This window comes from Branchiostoma belcheri, unplaced genomic scaffold (assembly GCF_001625305.1).
Source record: "Branchiostoma belcheri isolate BF01 breed outbred unplaced genomic scaffold, Haploidv18h27 scaffold159, whole genome shotgun sequence".
In the NCBI taxonomy this organism is placed as follows: domain Eukaryota; kingdom Metazoa; phylum Chordata; class Leptocardii; order Amphioxiformes; family Branchiostomatidae; genus Branchiostoma; species Branchiostoma belcheri.
The window spans coordinates 505,118-526,535 of record NW_017803035.1 but is presented as its reverse complement, the minus strand read 5'-3'; the positions used below and the strand labels follow the sequence as shown (position 1 = coordinate 526,535).

At 42.2% G+C, this 21,418-nt stretch overlaps 1 protein-coding gene and 1 pseudogene across 1 annotated transcript; one reads left to right on the top strand and one right to left on the bottom strand.

The window, feature by feature from the left end:
- Positions 1–1,647: 1,647 nt before the first annotated feature.
- Positions 1,648–12,621, bottom strand: LOC109465847 (annotated as a pseudogene).
- Positions 12,622–12,674: 53 nt separating this feature from the next.
- Positions 12,675–20,314, top strand: LOC109465827 (arylsulfatase-like). Its single transcript, XM_019763268.1, has 6 exons — positions 12,675–13,055; positions 13,567–13,716; positions 15,029–15,141; positions 17,291–17,513; positions 17,755–17,919; positions 19,662–20,314. The coding sequence occupies exons 1-6, from the start codon at positions 12,773–12,775 to the stop codon at positions 20,312–20,314; spliced, it is 1,587 nt and encodes a 528-aa protein (XP_019618827.1). The 5' UTR covers positions 12,675–12,772.
- The last annotated feature ends 1,104 nt before the right edge of the window (positions 20,315–21,418 follow it).

Sequence of the window (21,418 nt, the reverse complement as noted above, 5' to 3'; positions counted from 1 at the left end):
AAAGCCACCTCGTTCGCTGCGCTCACTTGGTGGCTCTATTCGGTGGTTATAGCAACTGACAAGGCTTTATCACACCATATTCACCTCGGGGCGGGTCATTAACCCTTAAGTAACAAATCCTCCTCTGCCCACAGGCGCTAGGCCACCGAGTTTTTGTTGAGATCTAACAATACATTTTTTTGTAAACCATTAAAATCCTTATTATTGTTTCGCGTATGTTAGAGCATACACTATGTCTACTCATTCAGCCCGTTGTCATCACAATACAGTGTATGGTTTCAACCATACTGTAAATCGTACAAAACAGTTAAGCAAATATATATATCGTAAGTTGCCCATAAAAATTGGCAAACGATACCAATGTCGTAGAATGCCAAGATCAAATGAAAAAGACAAAAATGTAAAGCTAAGTAATGAATTTGAAGACAACATTATTCGCCATACCATACTCCGTGTCATTTCTTCAACCTTCTTAACCACGTAGATTTTTTTTTAAATTTTTTATTCCAACATGTAATCACCAGACGTGGTGACGACACACTCAAGTTTTTTTAAACTTATATTAATGCCGCCACCAACACAGGGGACAAATACATGACAGGACAATACTCATTTACACCTGAGCTGAGTGAGGAAAGTCGTGTAAAGTGCCTTTCCCTAGGGCACAAGATCGGTGGCATGTCAGGACTCGAACCCGGGACTCTAAGTTCCGAGTCGCGCACTCTGCCACTACGCCACACGACCCCACGTAGATTTCATAATGAAAGCAAGTTTTTTTTTTTTGCCAAACCTTTTTATTCGCACGCTTGCATTAGTTTTGGGGTTCCCAGAGGATGTCATCATCCATATAATCAAATCAACATGGCGGAAGCACGCAACGCGACCAAAACAAGACCTCGTTTCGCTGAAACTAGAGCTATGGACGGGACAAGGCATAGTGTGGAGATACGGGAAATTTAACTAATTGATTCCTACCATGATTGAGTCAAACTAGCTATAGATAGCTAGATAGATCACCCAAAGACCCTCCCCTGACCGCCCTGTCCGCTACGATAACCTTCCGCCACTGTAACCGCTCAATGATTGCTTTTGGAGACCTTGAATATCTGAAGGGTAAACCACATAAGTTGATTAATTCTGCTGCATTTGATTGGTTTTCGCAGCGGCATACTATTAACCGGGACAAACTTATATATATACGACAAGGTCACCACAGTACTAACACGTTGACATCACGATGATTTAATTAACATTTTCAGAAAGATATGTGACAGGTGAATTCTCATTGGACCACGGGTCATGCACGGTTTTACTCCCGCTAAAGTCGAAACCTGCAGTTTTGTTGAAAGCTGTAAGGTGGCAGTTCCGCAGAGGTTGGAAGTAGCTGCATCATCATCTCTTTTTCGAGCCTGTGAGCAGAAACATACTGTATTTCAGACGATAGAAAACCACGCACCAAAGAGTACGTATCTATACAAATATAAGCAAAACAATTGATGTAAATTTTATTTTGCAGCTAGTCTATTTTTTGTCTCAATCATCTCATGTTATCACCATCCACAGTTGTCCCTTGTGTGATTTGCTTACTACTACTAGCAAAACATGAGTACTATTAAATAAAACATGAATTGCATGGATACGAAATTTTTTCTTCTTTATTTGCAAGTCTTTCCATGGTGTTATATTTGTTATGGCGGCGGCGGCGGCGGTGGGGGCGGCGCTTGTTCGGCGTCCGGTTCGTTTTCAAAACTGCTGTCCGAAGGGTCAAGTGTCCACTCAAGGGGCTCCTCAACCGGGACCTGGTCGTAATCCGGCTCGGGGGGAGCTGGTTTCTTCTTGTTCTTACCAAATTTCCCCTTGATCTTACCAAGTTTCTTCGGCTTCTTGGCCGTCTTTGCTTTGCTGACGCTACCGGCTTCTGTGCCTTTGGACGCAGGTTTCGGGCCGCCGGGCAAAATGTGGCCGTAGGAGTCGCCTGTGGGGTCTGCAGGGTCGATGCTTTTGATGGCCGTCTGTAGGTACCTGACGCCAAGCGTCACGGCAAGCTGAGGGCGGGAAAAGTCAAGTCAATTCAAGTCAAGTCAATCTTTATTGCACAACAATTGTAACTGGTACAATGCATTGCAAACTCTTTAGTACTACATATCTGACTAACATCTACTCTCACGTCTACAGTAATACCTACAGTAATACAAGTTCTATGTATCGAAAATAATATTGTGCTTTTTCAAAAAGGTAATATAGTACATGTATATATATGGAACATGGCTCACATGATAATGTATATGTCTTGAGTTCTATATGACTGTATAAGCTAGAGTGGTTGAGTCCGCGATATGATATGATTCCTTTTAACTAAAGCGTTAAAAGGTAGGTTTTGTAAACAACAGCGACGTCACCAGAACAACAAGGATAACTTAGTCACGTGACAATGACGTAATTGATCTTCCGCCATGTTGGCTGTTTAAAAAAAAGCGCGAAGTCCTGATCCCTGAAAATGTGGCAAAATATTCGCCAATTTGAGGTCTTAAACGGTTGCTCTCCCTCAACATCATGTTTTCATATGTAAAACAAGAAAATACGATATGAATCTTTGCTCTCCAGCAAACAGACACGGGGTTGACTATCAACATGAGACGTTACGCCTTATAAGTTATAGCTTTTATTTTGCGCAGAAATACGGCAAGCTTGGTGACCATCCTCAACGGGCCGATTAGGAGTGCTTTACCGGTGTTGAGCCAAATCCTTGAGCTGCCACATACGTGAGAGGTCAGGTGTTACGGCTAGGGTTAGGGTTAGGGTTGGTAGAGTTAGAGTTAGGGTTAGGGTTGGTATTAGGGTTTGGGTTAGAGTTGGGATCATTGTTCAGGGCTAGGGCTAGACTTACCATTAAGGTTAGGCTAGGTTTAGTCTCTCACATCACGACTAAACCCGTCCACCCCTTGTCTCAGGTATATTGGAAACCCCCAAGTAGTGTCGGTGTCATGTATTTGGCAGGACCATGTATTTGGCTTGACACCGGCCCAACCCTACTGAGCACACGCATTTCTTTCCGACAACCTATCTTTTCAGCCGATCTTTCTGATTACTGCCACCCCGTAGGTTGAACTGTTTTAATTCAAGGAATTTATACGTGTATGATATTATAATGTACTTGGTTCACTAGAAATTTCGACATTTGCTTTGGAGCAAATTCAGCATGACTTCACCACATTTTACGACATGGCAGGGAAAGAAGGAGAAATACGTATACAAGGGAAACAATTCTTTACATTGATAAAATATATATAACTATAGTATGAAGTGACAACAGTTTGATACAGCTATCACTTACATTATTGGTTGGGATTTTTAATTTCATAATGCAAACTGTTGATTTTCAAGATAAAAAGAAGCGTTTATGCCCCGCATTCCAATGCTGGAGCAGGAAAGCTTGACATACCTACGTCGGTCATACCTACCAAAACACTTGAATAAAGTTCATACTGTCAATATGGCATGGCTTTGTACAGGTGTTAATTGAGTTAACCCAATCAGATCCGAACAGCCAATCAGCAAGGAGAATAGAGGAAAGCTGCATGCCTATTGGTTGCCTGCTCTACATGCCATTCCCATGACTCATGCCCGACAAGTTCGCGATGGTGACGTGCGGTTACCAGGCTGAAACGCGGCTCACCTGAAAGACCCAGATAACCATGATGGTTCCCCCGACGGTCTCCAGCACCTGCCCGCCAAAATAACCCATGAGCGCCTCCTTGCAGCCGGTCTGATAAATGATGTGTTTCTGCGCTCCTTTGTACTCGAAGTTGTAGTGACGCCCCTTGGCGGTGACGGAGTGGTGGATACAGGGGCGGTTGTAGCGCATGTTACAGCAGCTGAAGGGAACGTCAGCGTTCAAATATCGTCCGTCGGTCATCTTCCTGAGCAAAGCAATTAGCGATTTTTTATTTTTATTTATTTTTTTTTAATATTCATTCCAACATGTAATCACCAGACGTGGTGACGACACACTCAAGTTTTATCAACTTATATTAATGCCGCAACCAACACAGGGGAGAAATACATGACAAGACAATACTCATTTACACCTGAGCTAATAAGTAAGGAAAGTCGTGTAAAGTGCCTTTCCCAAGGGCACAAGATCGGTGGCATGTCAGGACTCGAACCCGGGACTCTTAGTTCCGAGTCGCGCACTCTGCCGCTACGCCACACGACCCCACGAATTAGCGATTCAATCCATGGAAGAATGGCAACTGGCGATTCTACTTCTGAGAGTTTATGCATGTCAGTCAAATATATACATTACATAATATAGATTACAATGCATATAAATGTCTATTTTTTGTTGATACCAATGCCGTCTCCACAATAAGCTTCAAGAACTACGATCCAGTTAACTCGGCCAAGCTGGAATCCTTGGTAATTTGCAGGCTAGCTTCCCTTTACAGTGAAATTAAGTCAAGTAACGAAAAAGTTTTCAACAACAAACAAAACGAGAAATGAAAGCGAAGTAAATGAAATAAGATGCATGATAAAAGAAATAAAAACTAGAAAGGCCAACATTTGCTTTGGAGCAAATTCAGCATGGCTTCACCACATTTCACGACATGACAGGGAAAGAAGGAGAAATACAAGGGAAAACAATTCTTTACATTGATATAACTATAGTAGGAAGTGACAACTGCTAATTGCATAATGCAAACTGTTGATTTTCAAGTTAAAAAGAAGAGTTTATGCCCCACATTCCAATGCTGGAGCAGGAAAGGCTGACATACCTACCAAAACACTTGAATAAAGTTCATACTCTCAATATGGCATGGCTTTGTACAGGTGTTAATTGAGTTAAAGCAAACAAATCCGAACAGCCAATCAGCAAGGAGAATGGAGGAAAGCTACATGCCTATTGGTTGCCTTCTCTACATGTCATTCTGGTGACTCATGCCCAAATATGGTACATTTTCTATAACACAGCCAAAAAGCTCAAATAAAACCATTCTAAAAGCCTGTATCACAAAAATGAAAAAAAACTCCTGGGGGGTATTTGACCACTCTACCTTCATGCCAAATTTCATGTTATTTGGCCCATGGCAGGAGGAGAAGAAGAAACGTTCATAAAACAATATGACTTCACCACTAGGTGGTGAAGTCATAACAATAGCAATGAAAAATGTCACATACTTAATAACTTCGTTAGAGTTGCGGTTGAGATACTTCTTGTTGATCCATTGCAGTTTGAACCAGTCTTCAGGTCCTTCCGATCCACAACAGCGGTACTGCATCTGTAGAAGGTCCAGTTCTGACTTGATGTATCCCCCGTACTGGTATCTCTTCATGGCCTTGGTGATACCCTTCTCAAAAGCCTGTAAAAGCAAGCGTTAATCACTTATTATTAATTACGGACATACAGATTATTAAAAAATACTTACCACGAGGAATAATATCTGAAAATCACAAACATTCGACACAGAACAGCCTCACAAAACTCCGGATAAGTTCACACAAACTCCACATAGAAAAATGCAGACACAACCGCATTCCTCTAGAGAAAAGGATTTGCCAATTTTGCGATTTAGATAAGATTGAGGATGAGTGTCATTTTGTAGTCGATTGTACGTTATATAGTAATGAGAGAGATTTCCTATATTCTTATATAATAGATAAGTTCCCCAGCTTTGGTCATTTGAATGAATCAGAAAAATTCATATTTCTTATGAAACTTGACAAACCATGTATCACTAGTTCTATATGCTCGTACAACTGCGTCAAGAAGCGAGAAGAAGTCGAACGATGTAAATAGTAGATCACATTAATATGTATAGTTTAACTATCATTGCTGTATCCTTTTCCTTGTCTATTCATGACCTGTACTTAGCTTGTTAGAGCACAAACGTACAATAAAGGTCTTTCATTCATTCATTCATTCATTCTTATTCACATCTGGGACCGCGTTCTTACTGCATCATGCGACGTCGACAAGGAGGAGTAGAGCATATTTTGCCCTGATGAACACTCTTCTTTTTGCTACTATTATACTCTATTATAGGAAGAACATGGTCAGGTCCTTACACTTCGCAGGTGCATCTTGTGCGCGAACGTTGTAATTCCTGCACAGAACACTAGGAGGCAGTACAGCGCCGTAAGTCCCATGTAGATCAGCATCACCAGTCCGGAGGACCGCGTCTCTGGGTTCTTCGAGTCATTGCTGATCTGTCAGAAAAATAAACACTTACTGCCTTCGCCCAGAAGAATGTTTTTGGGAGTCTTTTTTTAAAAGATGTATGCAACTATGTTGTGTGTGTATGTATGTGTCTGTTTGTATGTGGTTTGGCACGAAAAATAAAGACGCTATTTAAATGAAGTTAGTATGAAGCTGGTATGTGGGTAGGTCTGGACCTAGCAAAATTGCATGACCTCATACCTTCTCCAGATGATGTTAACATTTACGACTATAGAATTTTTGATATCGATGATTGTCATTGTTTGTGCAAAATATAAGATTCTCGTTTACGGAACTGAATTGTACGACACATCCCAGAGTCCCATGTCGTATACCCGTACGTCGCACGAGTCCCATGCCCGTAGCCCACAAGGCTCAAAGGTCCACTTTTTGGTCCACTTTTTACGTAAAGGTCCACTTTTTGGTCCACTTTTCATGTAAAGGTCCAAGATTTTTCTTGAAAAGATGGCCTGGAATCGTAGAATAACTGCTCCCTTTGTCATTGAATAAAAATTTATCTCTGATTTTTTTCTTTCAAATCCTCTCAAAAACGCACGAAATGCCATTTTAGAAGGTTCATTTTTCAAAATTTTCCGGGGGAGCATACCCCCGGACCCCCTTAAGAACATCGCGCCTATGGCGCTCGAGGTCCCCTAAAGCAGTGGGAAGACCCCCCCCCCCTTCAAAATCCTGGCTACGGGCATGACGACGAACGCGAACTTAGCCCTTTGATTAACGTACCTTTATCCCGAACAGATTCAGCCCCACTCCTAACAGTCCGAAGGTGATGAGTGTGTAACAGAGCCCGTCTACGCTGCCGTAGTCCTCAATGAGAGCCACCTTGTCTTCTACCCTAGCCTGCGTTCAGATAAAATCAAAATCAAATCAACTTTATTGCTCAACAACTGTAGCTGGTACAATGTATGGCAAAAAAACCCCAACATACATAAACTAATACTATAAGATATAATTCTAACGGGCTAGTCCATAATGATACTAAAGCTAATCTATTGTGTTTTCTTAGGAAGAGTATTATTACATTCTGTAATTCAGGGGATATATCAGCTATGTACAAGGTTCATACCCTATAGATGTATAGGTTATGGTGTCGCTTTTGTAGTGATTCAAATATGAATTTTCCAACGTACACTGATATCTGAGTAGGACATGAAAGGAGCATATTGAAGATATCTGACTTTGAGTGAGGTAGCGTAACATTAGTTTTGGAAGCTGTTTTCTTCATATGTTGGACATGGCATCATAAAGTGGAATTCGTCTTCAATACCCTCCTTGCATGTCGGATAGGATGGTAGAAATGTTTATCAGAAATTGTGTTACGGGGGGGCATTTGCCTTTGTTAGTGCATTAAATCTATGGTAATGTGAACGGACATTTGCATCATAAAACGTAAAAAAGCGCTGGAGAAAAGACACACAAAAAAGTCAAAGGCATAAAGTAGTGACTACCCAACATGACGGACAGGTGTTGATGACTTCTAACACGTTATAACCCTACAAGTTACCTTGATAAAGATGCCCCCTGAAAATAAGAAGAGAGAACACAGCGTAGAAAGCCCGTTAAAACATTGTAGGACGGTGGCCAGGCGGATACGCTTCTCCTCGGTAAACTTGATGGAGAAGACCATGGCGACGGTTTGCGCTTACGCATCTTCTGCCATCGTCGGTAGGTGGCGTGCGTTTGTTGTCACGTCAACATCACAGCGCCCGCCGAGTTGTTGTTGTTGTTCGAATCGGCAGAACCATTGTTCGAAACAACGGACGAAGAGCATAGAACACCGAAGGGGTTAGTTCAGGTCATAGTGCCTTATTTGCGAGCGCCAAGACGTTTACGTACACCTTGAAAGACGAAGTAAATAGAGGCAAATAGAGCCAAGACGTTTACGTACATATTGAAAGACGAAGTAAATAGAGGCAAATAGAGCCAAGACGTTTACGTACATCTTGAAAGACGAAGTAAAATAGAGGCACAAATAGTCGAGCCACAGCCTCCATGGGCTGTTGCTGTTGCCGTCCAGCCTTCAGAACGACCTTGATCGAGGTCGGCTCAGGTCAGGGAGACAATACGTACGATGGTGTCGTCAGAATCCCGCGTCAGACAATGGTGATTGGGATCATTACAGAAGACGACGATATCATTGTTGGAGTTTAAATTTCAACGGCGGGTGGTGAGTTTGCAGTACCATAGGAAGGCGCCGGGTGGACGAAATTGTTAAATTCCAACGTGCGGAGAGCGAGTGAGAAACAATTTTCAGCTAACAAAGTGTCTGTAACAAGAAGGGAGTTTGCAGTACCGCTGGGATACGCTAGGGCGTTAAGGTGACTATAAAGTTGTTACTATCGCCAAGTAACCTTGCTGTAAGTAGAGGTTTTCAACTAAATAACCGCCACGCTGTGTCTTTGCATGGAGTTAAAATCAAGATTTTAACTTCATGGTCTTTGCAAAAACATTAAAAAGAGTTCGGGTAGCCTTTGTGAACTGCATCTTCTTCGTACATATTTTTATCGTCTTAACGGTGGCTACACTGACAGTTTTTTTCTTAATTTAAGACACATGGGCTGCGCTAAAAGTAAAGCCATCATAGGCCCAACCAGGCCCGAGGATTCTCCGCCTTACCGTGCCATGGCAGTGCCTTCAGTAGTCGTCACTAACTCATCTGCAGCCACCATTGAAACTCTGAACCTGTCCACCAATGACGAGACGGAAAGTACCGAGGTGAACTCTGCAGACAAAGAACAAGACGCTGACGAGGCAAAACCTTAAGGAATCGTCAGAGGGCGCTTTTCATGACCTAGCGACTCAATATTACAATAATCTCAAGACGGGTGTGATATCTACTGTGACGCCACAGCACCTAACATGCGATATTGTGGAAATTTTGTACCATGGAACCAACAATGTGAATGCGGTTAAGTATACTGCATGCGGTCATAGTAAGGATTTTATGTTAGTAAATATACCCTTTTCCCGATGGTACTTGCCTACGGAGAGTTTACAGTGACTTATCAACCGCTGTTGTAACTCATTACTCTAATAATATCATACCGTTAAGCTTACACCGCATTCCAAAGTCTGTTCTAATCTAGGCCACACAAATTTCATTTGCCTCATTTCATTTTTTTTTAATTAGAAAAAAAGGAAATGTACCATTCGAAATCCCCCCCCCCAAATGCATATATGTTTATGTTAATATAAGTAGCTGACATTTCACCTGGTAACATATATATATGATCAAGCCAAGGTCATTTAACAGTGTATATATGTAAAGATGTCATGAAGAAATGTAAATAAAACAAATAGGCTCTGATCCAAATGTCTTGTTTCTACTGTTAGTCTGTGCTACATGTTTCTTGTTGTCAAGGGCTGATAGGGTCTCCTCCTGAGAGCTTGTGGCCATACAGTTAAAATCAGTCCAATAGGAGCTCAGGATTCTCTATTATCATTTATGTATTAGATTTTACTTGTTGTGACTAAGATGTACCCCCCCCCGGTATGTGACTGTGACTAGAATACTGTTACTGATTTTACTGCCCTTACTTTTTATTACCAGTATAGATCTTGACTGATATGATGAATAATACTGAGCAAGTGTTTTATCTTCCCATGTATATGTACGAACACATAATTCAACCCTGTGGGCTGCCAGTTGTTCAATTGAAATAAACCAAAAAAACAATTATATATTACTATTGAAACTGGTCATTCCAACCTACAATAACATTGTATCAGGCAGTTCTCAACCCAGAAATAATTCCTCCATATCAGCACATATGCACAATTCATCCAGATTAAATGTTTGCAGAAGCATGATGTAGTCAGACAGTTATAGCGTGTATTTTACAGCTTGTTTTGAACTACACAACTGTATATTGTTCAGGAAGGTTCCGAAGATATGACAGCATTTAAACCTAACAAGAAGCTATACAGATTACCTGATGAAATGATTGAGGTCTAAAAGACTGTCTCACATGCTCTTTTCAAAATTTTTATTAATTACAATCACCATTAGCATAAATTAGACCTCAGTCAGATAAAATGTGCCATTTATATTATTACAAACATATTTTTATTCTACTATAGGCCATGCCGACTTAATTTTATGGATGACATCCTCTGAAGACCCCCAAACTAGTGCGCGCGGGCGAATAAAAAAATCCGGAAACAAAAATACAAATGCTACTAAATCACAGGAATACAAAGTCGGTATTGTGAATTTGCGGATGTACATTGTAACATAGCGACGTTAATGACAAGCCAGCCGGCATATGCTTGCACTGTACGTATGTATTGAGTTCTTGAGTCGTGGTGCTTTGGTAGCTTGGGTGCCATCCTCTGTAGTCCCACCGGCTCCGTATTGTCACTAGCTACCATGGACTACCCAGGCCTAGACTAGAGTCTGGCCAGAGCCTTGGAGGACGTGATTTTTTTTATTCTTTAGAAAAAAATAAAATCAATGCGTGCTTGGATGTCATCCATAAAATTCAGTCGGTGTGGCCATAATTCCTGGCAGCAACACATTTGCAGACTGAGAATCAATTTAACAACAATAAAAATATGGATTCATTGAGTACACACATTTAATGCTGCATTACTGTATGGCATTAATACTTTGACTTATGTACTACTAACGTGCACTTGAGAAAACTTTGTTGCTCAAGGGAAAATTTTTTGCCAAAGGTCTTGTTAATTTCACTGTTAGGCTCAGGATTACACTAGATGTATACCACTCTGGCTGTTCAGGACTGTAACACCTTTTCGGCATAGGGCCGAACATTTGGAGGGCCAAGATTTCATCGGCTTACATTTACTTGGTACATTATTATTATTCAGACATAGCTATAGTTTTAGTCAACTACTTTTCATCATGTAGATACTATTGTATAATAATATAATCTGTTTCAATACTGTTGTATGTTTATGATTTGCAATGAGCCTACGGGCACGAATTTGCAATAAAACTTCTTCATTATTAACACTAATATTCCATTGCTACAAATGATGCCAATTTTTTTTTTATGAAATGAAACAAACAATCTGCCAGAGACTAAGGACAGATAGTAGTATAATTACTATGCACAGTTGAAGTGATACTTTAAATTGTGAAACTTTTGCGGTGGTTCTATTTTTAGTGACCTACTCACTGCGAATTCACGGTCCCGAGAATATGCATTTCCAATTTGCCTCAATTGTGTACTACGAATTGTTTCAACTCTGTCGAATTTAAAATGTCATGAATATCTCACTTTCTCCTACCGCAAAATAAAATCACAGTGAAGTTAAATGAATCTACAGTAGCCACTTCTACTGACTAGGGCTCCCAACCCCCCACTCTTTCTTCTACGTTCATAACAGCCCAGTTCGGAGAATGAGCATCTGACGCAAGCCAATTAAAGTCATCTATATCGTCCCACGTATTTCTTTCCCTGTCCAGTCCCGCTTTCTTGTAGTGTTCTTCCATGTCTGGATATGTCCAGTTGTAGGGAGCGAACAGAAGTCGGGTGCTATCCTCTATGATCCCTCGGCTTGTCACGTGTAGGTAGAACTGTGTATCCTCGGTGTGATGTACTCGCAGTTGTTGGCAGGCGATCACCAGCACGGTATCCTTACAGTCGTCCACGAAGATAGACCTGGAGACGGGGCCGGTGAAGATACGGCAGGCGGAGACGTTAGAGATGTGCACGGTGCCGGCTGTGCCGTACAGCTTCACCGTACAGTCGGTCAGACGGGCGAGAGACACGTCCTGGTTCTCGATCTCGTGCGGTTGCAAAGTCAGAGTTTGGGAGACTTTATCAGCGAATCCGCACTCCACCTGAACAACTGGCGCGATCTGGGTCGGAGGTTTCACCTCTGCGGCCGCCTGAGGTGCTTTCTTTTTCGGCTCTTTCGCTCCTTCCTTCTTTTTCTTGAAGGCGAATTTCTTCTTGGGGAGGAGCTGTTCCCGCTTCTCGCTGAAGGCGGCCTGAAGGTTACCGATCGCTTCCTGTGCCTGGCGGACGTCGTAACCCGGTAGAAAACTTGTCGAATCCGTCACAAACTTCTGCAGTTTCTGCAGGGCCGCCGTGATGTTATCGAAGTGGTCGGAGAGTCCATTCTTTAGGGGTGGCATCTAAGTCCTCCAGTGATTTTTCTATGGCGGCTTTCTCTTTCCGGAACGTAGTCGCAAAGAAGTCGGACGTTTCGTCTTCCGCTGACGTTTTTTCTTTCTCCAAACGCCTCTTCTCTTTCTTTTCTGCCAGTTCCTCTTCTCTTTTCTGTAGCTTCCCGACCACTGCCCCTTTTCTCTCTTCGTAGAGAGAATTCTCGGTGGTTTCCCAGGTCTCTCCAACGATCACGACTTCTGATTCCGCCATTTTGGTTTGAATGAATGAATACAGCGCTTGCGCAGTTGGGGTCAATAGGTAAACAGGTTAAAGGTTACGTTTATTTTTTAGGTCATCAGGTCAAAGGTTGTTTACTTTGAAGTGACTCAACTGGTTCCCCATGACTAGTGCTCTATATTTGTAACCTGATTAAGTCAGCTATAACAACATTGATGACATGACTCACAAGATAGGTGTGACCTGGGTCACGCTACTGCTGTCGCTGAATCTGTTGCATCATGGGATAAAAGGGAAGCTCAAGAGCGGCATCACCATCCCCGACAAGCCTAACATCGTCCTGATGGTGGCTGATGACATGGGGTGGGGGGATCTGTGCAGTTACGGCCATCCTACCCAGGAGTGTGGTGAGATAGACAAGATGGCGGCGGAGGGGATGCGCTTCCTGCAGTGGTACAGCGCAGACTCGCTGTGTTCCCCGAGCAGGGCAGCACTGCTGACAGGTGGGACTGTCTACATACCTGGCTCTATTAAAGGCCACACCAATTTAATTTCTTGGTTAACGGATTCGCCCGCTTCATTTTTTTCTGATTTGCAAAAGAATAGAAATTCAGAATCAACCACAAAATGCTCATATTTTGCCCTGAACAGTTGAAAACAGTCCTTTTCTTCCTAGTTGTTACAGTTATTCCATCTTTCAATGCAATGGCATCATTAAAAGTTCAAAATTCATTGTTTAAATTTTGAACCAGCCTGGTGTGTTGACTTCATGGCTTCTATCCTACCATTTTGGGCCATAATAATATCTGCCTTATAGGCCTGTTTTTAATTTTTCATTTTTTTATCGCCCGGCCGCTCCATTATTTTTCTACAAAAATCCATTAACCAAGAAATTAAATTGGTGTGGCCTAAGGGGAAAGATTTTATGTTTCTGTTCTGTCTCCGATTTATATTTTTTCTCTTTCCCCCTGGTCTTCGTCGATCAACCCTGAACTGATTTTCCTTTCCTCCCAGGTCGTCTTCCCATCCGCGTTGGTGTGTGGGGTGGAGAGAGAGTCTTTTTAAACGATGGTAGTGGAGGCCTGCCGAAGAATGAGACAACCATCGCCGAGGCTCTAAAAGATGCTGGGTACGCCACCGGCCTGGTCGGCAAGTGGCATCTAGGTTTGAGCTAATTGGTTCTCTTACACCTACAGTGTACACTATTGTTCAGAATAGGGGCCACAACTCTCAAGATTCTGTCAGGTGCCCAGATCCCCCATTGATAATACTAACCCTGGTCCTGCTGAGCACAACAATTGTCGTTCTCCACATACAGTAACCATCTATATAGCACACGGTATAGCTACGATTTGGGGGTATTTCTCGTGCAACGCATCACACCGCAGTGAAACGCAACGAATGCAGAAGTAACTTTGCCACTACAGGGCAAAAAAATTTGTGGGTCTATGATCTAATTAAGACATAAAATTATTGAAAAATATTGTGCCAGGAATGTCAGCCGGACAAGGGCTAATTTATCGACACTGTCTCAAGATTTGTCTAAGTATGATTATGAACAACCGCCACTGAAGTGTGCATAGTGAGTGTACCTTGGGATAACTGATGCTGCATTAGTGGATCACTTCAGTTAAATGGCAAAATATTAGAGTTAGAACATTAACGTTATAACTTTACGACAGCATACGTAGAGCCCAATTAAGATTCAAATGTTTCCCTGCTAGTATTATCAATTATGTCACTGTAGCCTTGGCTTTTGTATCCAATTCAATAAAAAAAAACATACAAAAGCTTACGTAATAGACTACATAGGGACACTGGGAATGTCACCCAATCTATTATGACTGTACATTGATGAAGGTTAGATATCCAGGTACGTGTAAATGAATACTACAGTGGTCGAAATACTTTTTTTCAGTGCTCTGCAATATTACAGAAGAGTCAAAATTTTGTTCTGCAATTTGGAAATACTTTCTGCAAATATACAAGCCACCATACTGCAATCTTGCAGGTTTATAAGCATGAACTATTGATTGATATGCAAATTAGTGAAGACAAATTTTTGGAAGTCCAAAAAGAAACAAAAGATAGACAAGTCAAGACAAGGTTGATGCAAATTAGTGAAGAAGCTCCTGTTGTTTCAGAACAGAAGCTTAAGTGTTGTCTGTCCTTGGGGCCAAGAGCACCAAATCTCAAGTGCCAATTTTTCCTGCTGCAAAATTGCAGATTGTATAAATTTTTCTTCTGCAATCTTGAAGATCTATCTGCAGATTGCAGACTGCAGACAGGTATTTCGAACACTGAATACTTAAGGTACACATGTTTTATGACTGTACTACAGAATTGTTTGAACCCCAAAACACTGCAAACTCCTCTTTTTCCTTCTGACATGAAGCCACCATCAAAGTACTAGTAAATGAATTTACAGTATTCAACTTCCTTTGAAGATGCTGACAATTTTTAAATTGTTCCACAGGTATTAATGAGTTTTTACCGGATGACGGAAGCCACCTGCCTCACCATCATGGGTTTGACTTCGTTGGAACCAACCTTCCATTTACCAACCACTGGGCATGCGACGAATCCAAGGTTTTCCACAAAAATCACTATCCTCTATTTCAATTATTTTCCCACACATTCTATACATGCTTTTAATGTTTTATCTTGATAAGACCACTCCAATTTAGTTTCTTGGTTAACGGATTTTTCTAGAAAAATAATGAAGCGGGTGGGCGAAAAAAAGAATAAAAAATAAAAACAGCTGCAGGCCTAGGCATCCTATTATGGCCCAATATGGTACGATAGGAGCCATGAAATCAACACACCAGGCTGGTTCAAAATTTAAACAATGAATTTTGAACTTTTGATAGTACCATTGCATTGAAAGATGGAATAACTGTAACAACTAGGATGAAAAGGACTGTTTTCAACTGTTCAGGGCAAAATATGAGCATTTTGCAGTTGATTCTGAATTTTTATTTTTATTTGCAAATCAGAAAGAAATGAAGCGGGCGAATCCGTCAACCAAGAAATTAAATTGGTGTGGCCTTATTTCTGTTTGTAGATAAAGTTTGTAAATAAAACTTGTAAAAAGTGCAAAGCTACATACCGATACATTGCATGGACTAAGTAGCTACAACAGCATTTGTGCATCTATAACACATTACTCTAGTATCTCACACGATTTAAAAGAGAAGTACACAGCTTTTGCATGCATTTTAATCAAGAAATGCACAGCTTTTAATGGCATTTTGCAAGACTTTTGATGGCAATTTGCAATGTGTACAATGTACATGGACCCCTTCAACAATCTCTTGTATGTCTGCTGCAAAGCTATGGATCAAATTGTATTATCTTTTGACACAAAATATTTTCTGATGATATTCAACAATAATCATGTAACTAATGTGATGCGTATACTACTATATGACACCAACTACATGAGCTTAAACCCGGTGAAGTGCAAAGTCATGTTCTTCTGCTTTGCAAAAAAACCACCTCCACCACCAGAAATCAGCATTGGACCGTCCCACCTTGAAGTGGTGCACAGCGCACGCATCCTGGGAATCATGCTCCAACACAACATGAAGTGGAACGAGCACGTCACCACGATAGTCGGGAAAGGGAACAAGAGACTTTATGTCTTAAGGAATCTGAAGAAACATGGTTTGGACATGAGTGACCTTGTGCTCATTTACATTGGTTTTGTGCGACCTGTTCTCAATACGCGTGTGTGATTTGGCACCCTGGACTGACAAGAGACCTGTCTTTGAAGCTAGAACGCGTCCAGAAACGAGCCCTTAGGATCATACTGGGACCACAGTACGTCACCTACGACTCCGCACTTGACACGACAGGGCTTAGCCGTCTGAACGGCAGAAGGGACAGTCTGTGTCTTAGTTTCGCTCAGAGTCTTGTGAAATCACAATTGTACAGTACATGGCTCCCCTCTCGACGTGGCGACGTCCACCATAGGTCGTTACGTAACAACAACAAGATAACTCAGTTTAAGACCAGGACTGCTCGCTTTAGGAATAGCACGCTGCCATTCTGTGTAAAGCTTTTAAACGAAAGTGTTTAATATCTGTGAGGCAACAAATGTTCCTCGCGTTGTTTTACAACAGATATACCGCACTCTATGGAATATGTATGGAAAGTTAATTGTCGTATTTGCTTTTCTATGTAATGCAGCTACGTTTTAGAAATTGTACAAACCACAATTCAGCCATTTGTGCTGCAAGTGTTTGCTTTAATGAATAAACCATTTCATTCATTCATTCATTCATTCATGCAAACCTTAATTCATATTAATTGTATTAACTCATGTCAGTCAAATATTGTTTTTTAAAGGCATCCAATGCAATTTCATGGCAGCAAAAATGGAATAAGGCAATCTTTGTCATATTCACACATACTTCTTGACATTAGCACATTTGAGTCAGTATTTCATACCTTGGGCTTGGCCGCAAGATGAGTCCTTTATTTTCTGGGAGGTACCCCAAAAATCAGCCCAGGGCCCTTCCAGTTACATTTTTTCGTCAGAATTTTTGCTCCAAGGGGGTCAATATACATTGGGACAGTGTGGTTTCAACGCAGTATGTAGATAAACAACTAGAATATTGACTCTGAAAAATCAGGTTTCCAAGCCTTAAAAACTACACTGGATGCCTTTAAGTGATCTTCATTCAGTGTGAAAGTCACCTTGTGTACATCAGTCGTTTTCCTTACCTTTGTGTAGGTTCACATGGCTCATCCTAACCCCATCAAATGTTTCCTGTACTGGAACTCCACACTCGTCCAGCAGCCTTTCAGACACGATAACCTGACCGCCTCCTTCCTACAAGACTCCGTAGCCTTCATGCACAACCACAAGGACAGACCCTTCTTCTTCTACTTCTCCTTCGCTCACATGCACACCGACATGTTCTCTGCACCCAGGTTCAGGCAGACGTCAAGGAGAGGTAAACATTTTATCATGAAAGTTCATCTGAGTGTGTTGGTAGTTTAAATTTAAAACTTTTGGTCCAACACAAAAAATTCTCTCACCGAGAGCTTTCAACCAGTCACTCTGGTCTTCCTCAGTAGACTGACCCAGTGGACATTTTGTCTGTTTTTTTATTTATTTGATGTTACTTTTTAATCAGTATTGTCAGAATAGTTATCTTCCGTAAATGCAGCGAATCTGTGTGTGTTTCCCACCAGGAAGATATGGAGATGGGCTGCGTGAGATGGACTGGGCTGTAGGAGAGGTGCTGACAACACTCGTCAGTCTACAGATCCAGCACAGAACACTGGTGATCTTCCTGTCGGATCACGGAGGGCATCTTGAGATCTGCACTGAGGGAGGATCAAACGGGATTCTCAAAGGTATCTACTTCCGTCTGTAGGTTAGTGAGTGAGTGAGTGAGTTTAATCTACGTCATAAGCACCATGAATTTAGTTCAGGGTTGAATTTCCTACTTATGTTTTTTTATGTTTACCAGATACTGTTTTTGCTCAGTGTCTTCCTCCTCTTCTTCTCCAAACAGTGACCAATGACATGACCAATGACATGATTTGTTGACATCTGTCACCATGGTGACTGGTGTTGGGTTACATAATGTTGCAATTTCATAGTCTGCTCTGCTCCTGTCACCATATACATGTACTAGTTTAATTATTATTTTGGATGGGTGAGCTGTGGGTTTGTGTTTCTGTCCAAACAGAGTAGCTTGACAGCAGCTGTTGGATGGGGGGAAGATTGACAGGCAGAATGACAGGTCTGGAGCCAAATCTGTTTTCAGCTTTTTCCAGTGCTAAATTTTCATTATTGTGGCATGAATAACAAAGCAAAATATCTGACATTCCAAACCTGTGGGAAGTACTAGTATATTATGCCTGATGACTGCCGACAATTTCACATCGCATTACTAGCAATGTTACACTAATACCAGCACGTCGGCAGAACGTACTGCACCTGCGCGAAACCCGTAATGTATATATTGTGCATAGCACTTCAGCAGAATGTCTCATATAAGGTTGTATTCGCTCATATAAGGTTAGTTGTTTCCAAATGTTGTGTCAAAAAAGATATCCTCTGCAACAGTGAAAATTCTGATGCAACGTTGACCAAAAATCCAACTAAAAACGTGAAAATCTAGGGTTCTGTGCAGGCGCAGTATGATCTGCCAACGTGCTACTAACACCAACACAGGCTAAAGACCCACTTCTAGTGTGGTATAGCGAGGGCGATCCGACTCGCGGGAGGGCCGGGACCGAGGTCGATGCGGAATGCACCCAAGAAAACACGCCTTTCAATGCAAGATGAGCCAAAAGTTGGTGCCACTAAACCCTAAAATGCAACAATATCAATTCCAACGTCCGGATTCTGTATTCGAATTTTTGAAAGGGGCACAAGCAGGTAGGGCAAAACGCGTTTGAGTCGTTTTATGGAAGCCATGGAAGCGTTCGATAACGGGTTCCGGACCGGGCCGTACCGTAAAGTACGGCCAGGTCTGGAACCCGTTATCGAACGTTATTGCGGCCCGGGTATGATATAAATATAGAATACAACACGGGGTATTCCGTATCGCACAAGGTACCAGCCCGACCGCGCGTGGGATCGCCTGACAGCCGAAGGCCAGAGGGAGATCCAATCCGCGGGAGGGCTGGGACCGAGGGTGATGCTGAATGCACCGTGTTGTATTTTATAATATGTCATGCCCACCCAAGAAAACACGCCTTTCGATGCAAAATGAGCAAAAATATGGTGTCACTAAACCCCAAAAAAGCAACAACATCAATTACAACGTCCGAATTTTGTATTCGAAATTCGAAAGCGGCACACGCAGTTAGGGCGAAACACGTTCGAATCGTTCTATGGAACATTTGGAAGCCCCGGGCCGTACGCGTTAAGAACCCCCGGGCCGTACCGCTAGTTATCACATGGGCCGGAACACCCGTATCGAACGTAATCGCGGCCCAGGTATGACATAATAATAGTTATCACACGGGCTGGAACACGTTATCAAACGTTATCGTGGCCCAGCTATGAAATAAATACCATGCAGTCACGCGTACCGGTACGCAGCACGACATTCTCTAGTGTATACGTTTTGTTACATTCACAGGTGGCAAGGCGTCCACATGGGACGGAGGTTTGCGTGTCCCCGGAATAGCCTGGTGGCCAGGTGTTGTTGCACCTGGGCAGGTGTCCCATGACCTGGTCAGCTCCATGGACGTGTTCCAGACAGCTGTTGAGTTGGCAGGTGTGACTCCGCCAACGGGTCGCATCTATGATGGGAAAAGCCTGGTGCCGATTTTGCTGAAGACGTCGGCTGCTCCAACAAGTAAATCTACTCCCTCCCCGCGGACCCTGTTTCACTACTGTTCCAATAGACTGATGGCTGTTAGACAGGGGGGGTATAAGGCACATTTCTACTCAATGGAGCTACCTTCTAATTATACAGAACACTGTCCCGGTGGTGTACCAAATGTCGAATATTATTCATTTTATGATTGTTACGGATCACACATAACACACCATGACCCTCCACTACTCTTCAACATAGACAGAGACCCAGGAGAACTTTACCCTTTATCAGTCGAACATCACAGAGAAATAATAACACATATTCTAGCAGCAAAAGCACAGCATGAAGCCAATTTGGTTCCCGGAAAGGCCCAATGCCGAGAGACATCTACAACATTACAACCCTGCTGTAACCCTCCCTTCTGCTATTGTAACTACAAACCAGCCACTCATGATCATAGGTATGGATAGAGTAGGGCTGCGTACCTTTTTGTAGTTACAGGTACAGGTACAGAGGTTTAGGTCCAGGTACGGACCTGTATCTGTACCTGAAAATTCACACGTGTCACATGTTCTACTGAAATTCTTCAATAATGACAGAAACATGAATAAAGTGTGGACAATTTGTCTTGTATCTTTCAAAGAACATCAAATATAACCATGGATGATATAACTAGGTTTCCTATCTTACTTCTCACTAGTTCTCAGAGACGGAAACTAAAGGTAAATCTCTTTATTTTAATGCTGGATGTTCATTTTCCTGGCAGGCCTCCTTGTGTGTAATGATCAAGTATTAAATTTTGTTCCGGTCCAAAAACCGGTCCACTGACACGTTTTTTTCGGACCGGACCGATACTATTTTGCCGGTCCATACCGGTCCACCTGGACTGGTGCGCAACCCTAGGATAGAGTCATTAATTGCATGGCTCTTTTTTTCTGTTAAAAAAATAATACAATCAAGTAATATGAAAATTGCAAAGTGATGTATGTAATACTATCTAATGATTATTATTACTAATGATGTACTAAAAATCCATGTAAAGGTTTTCTTCCTGTTTAACAAATTTCCATAGTGCAAGGCCAAAGACCACTTTTAAGGACTGAACTTAAAGTTGAATACTAGTAGGTTACTGGAACAGCATCTCCTCTCCCTAAAGCCTCACAACCCGCCGTACGTGCTTTTTGTCCGCACGTTTTTTGGGAGGCTACGTCTGCTACGTTTTTTCTGAAAATGTGGGGAAGGAGTGGCATCAACGCACGTCACTCGCACGGTTTTGCAAGGTGTAGGAGTGTGGTCTGCACGCCACGCCTGGCCGTGAGCGGTTGCGTGCATCATTCGTTGCGCAAGTGGTAAGTGAGTTGTGCGTGCTTACAACGTACGATCTCTGTGCGATTGCAACTTTACCGTAAGGAGGCCGTACTCACACGTGCGTCTTTCGTACGGTACGTACGGGGCACGCCCGTTGCCCGTACTCGCACGCACGGGTGGTGAATCCGTAGACCGCACGCAGAAAAAGTAATTTACTTGCACTTAAAGTTCTACGGCGTGTCTGCGTGCTCCCAAATCCGCACAGA

Coding starts and splice junctions, on each gene's coding strand:
- LOC109465827 (XM_019763268.1), top strand. CDS start 12,773: ATGACTCACAAGATAGGTGTGACCTGGGTCACGCTACTGCTGTCGCTG. Junction 15,142..17,290: donor GGGCATGCGACGAATCCAAG/GTTTTCCACAAA, acceptor ACCTTTGTGTAG/GTTCACATGGCTCATCCTAA. Junction 17,514..17,754: donor CAGGCAGACGTCAAGGAGAG/GTAAACATTTTA, acceptor GTTTCCCACCAG/GAAGATATGGAGATGGGCTG.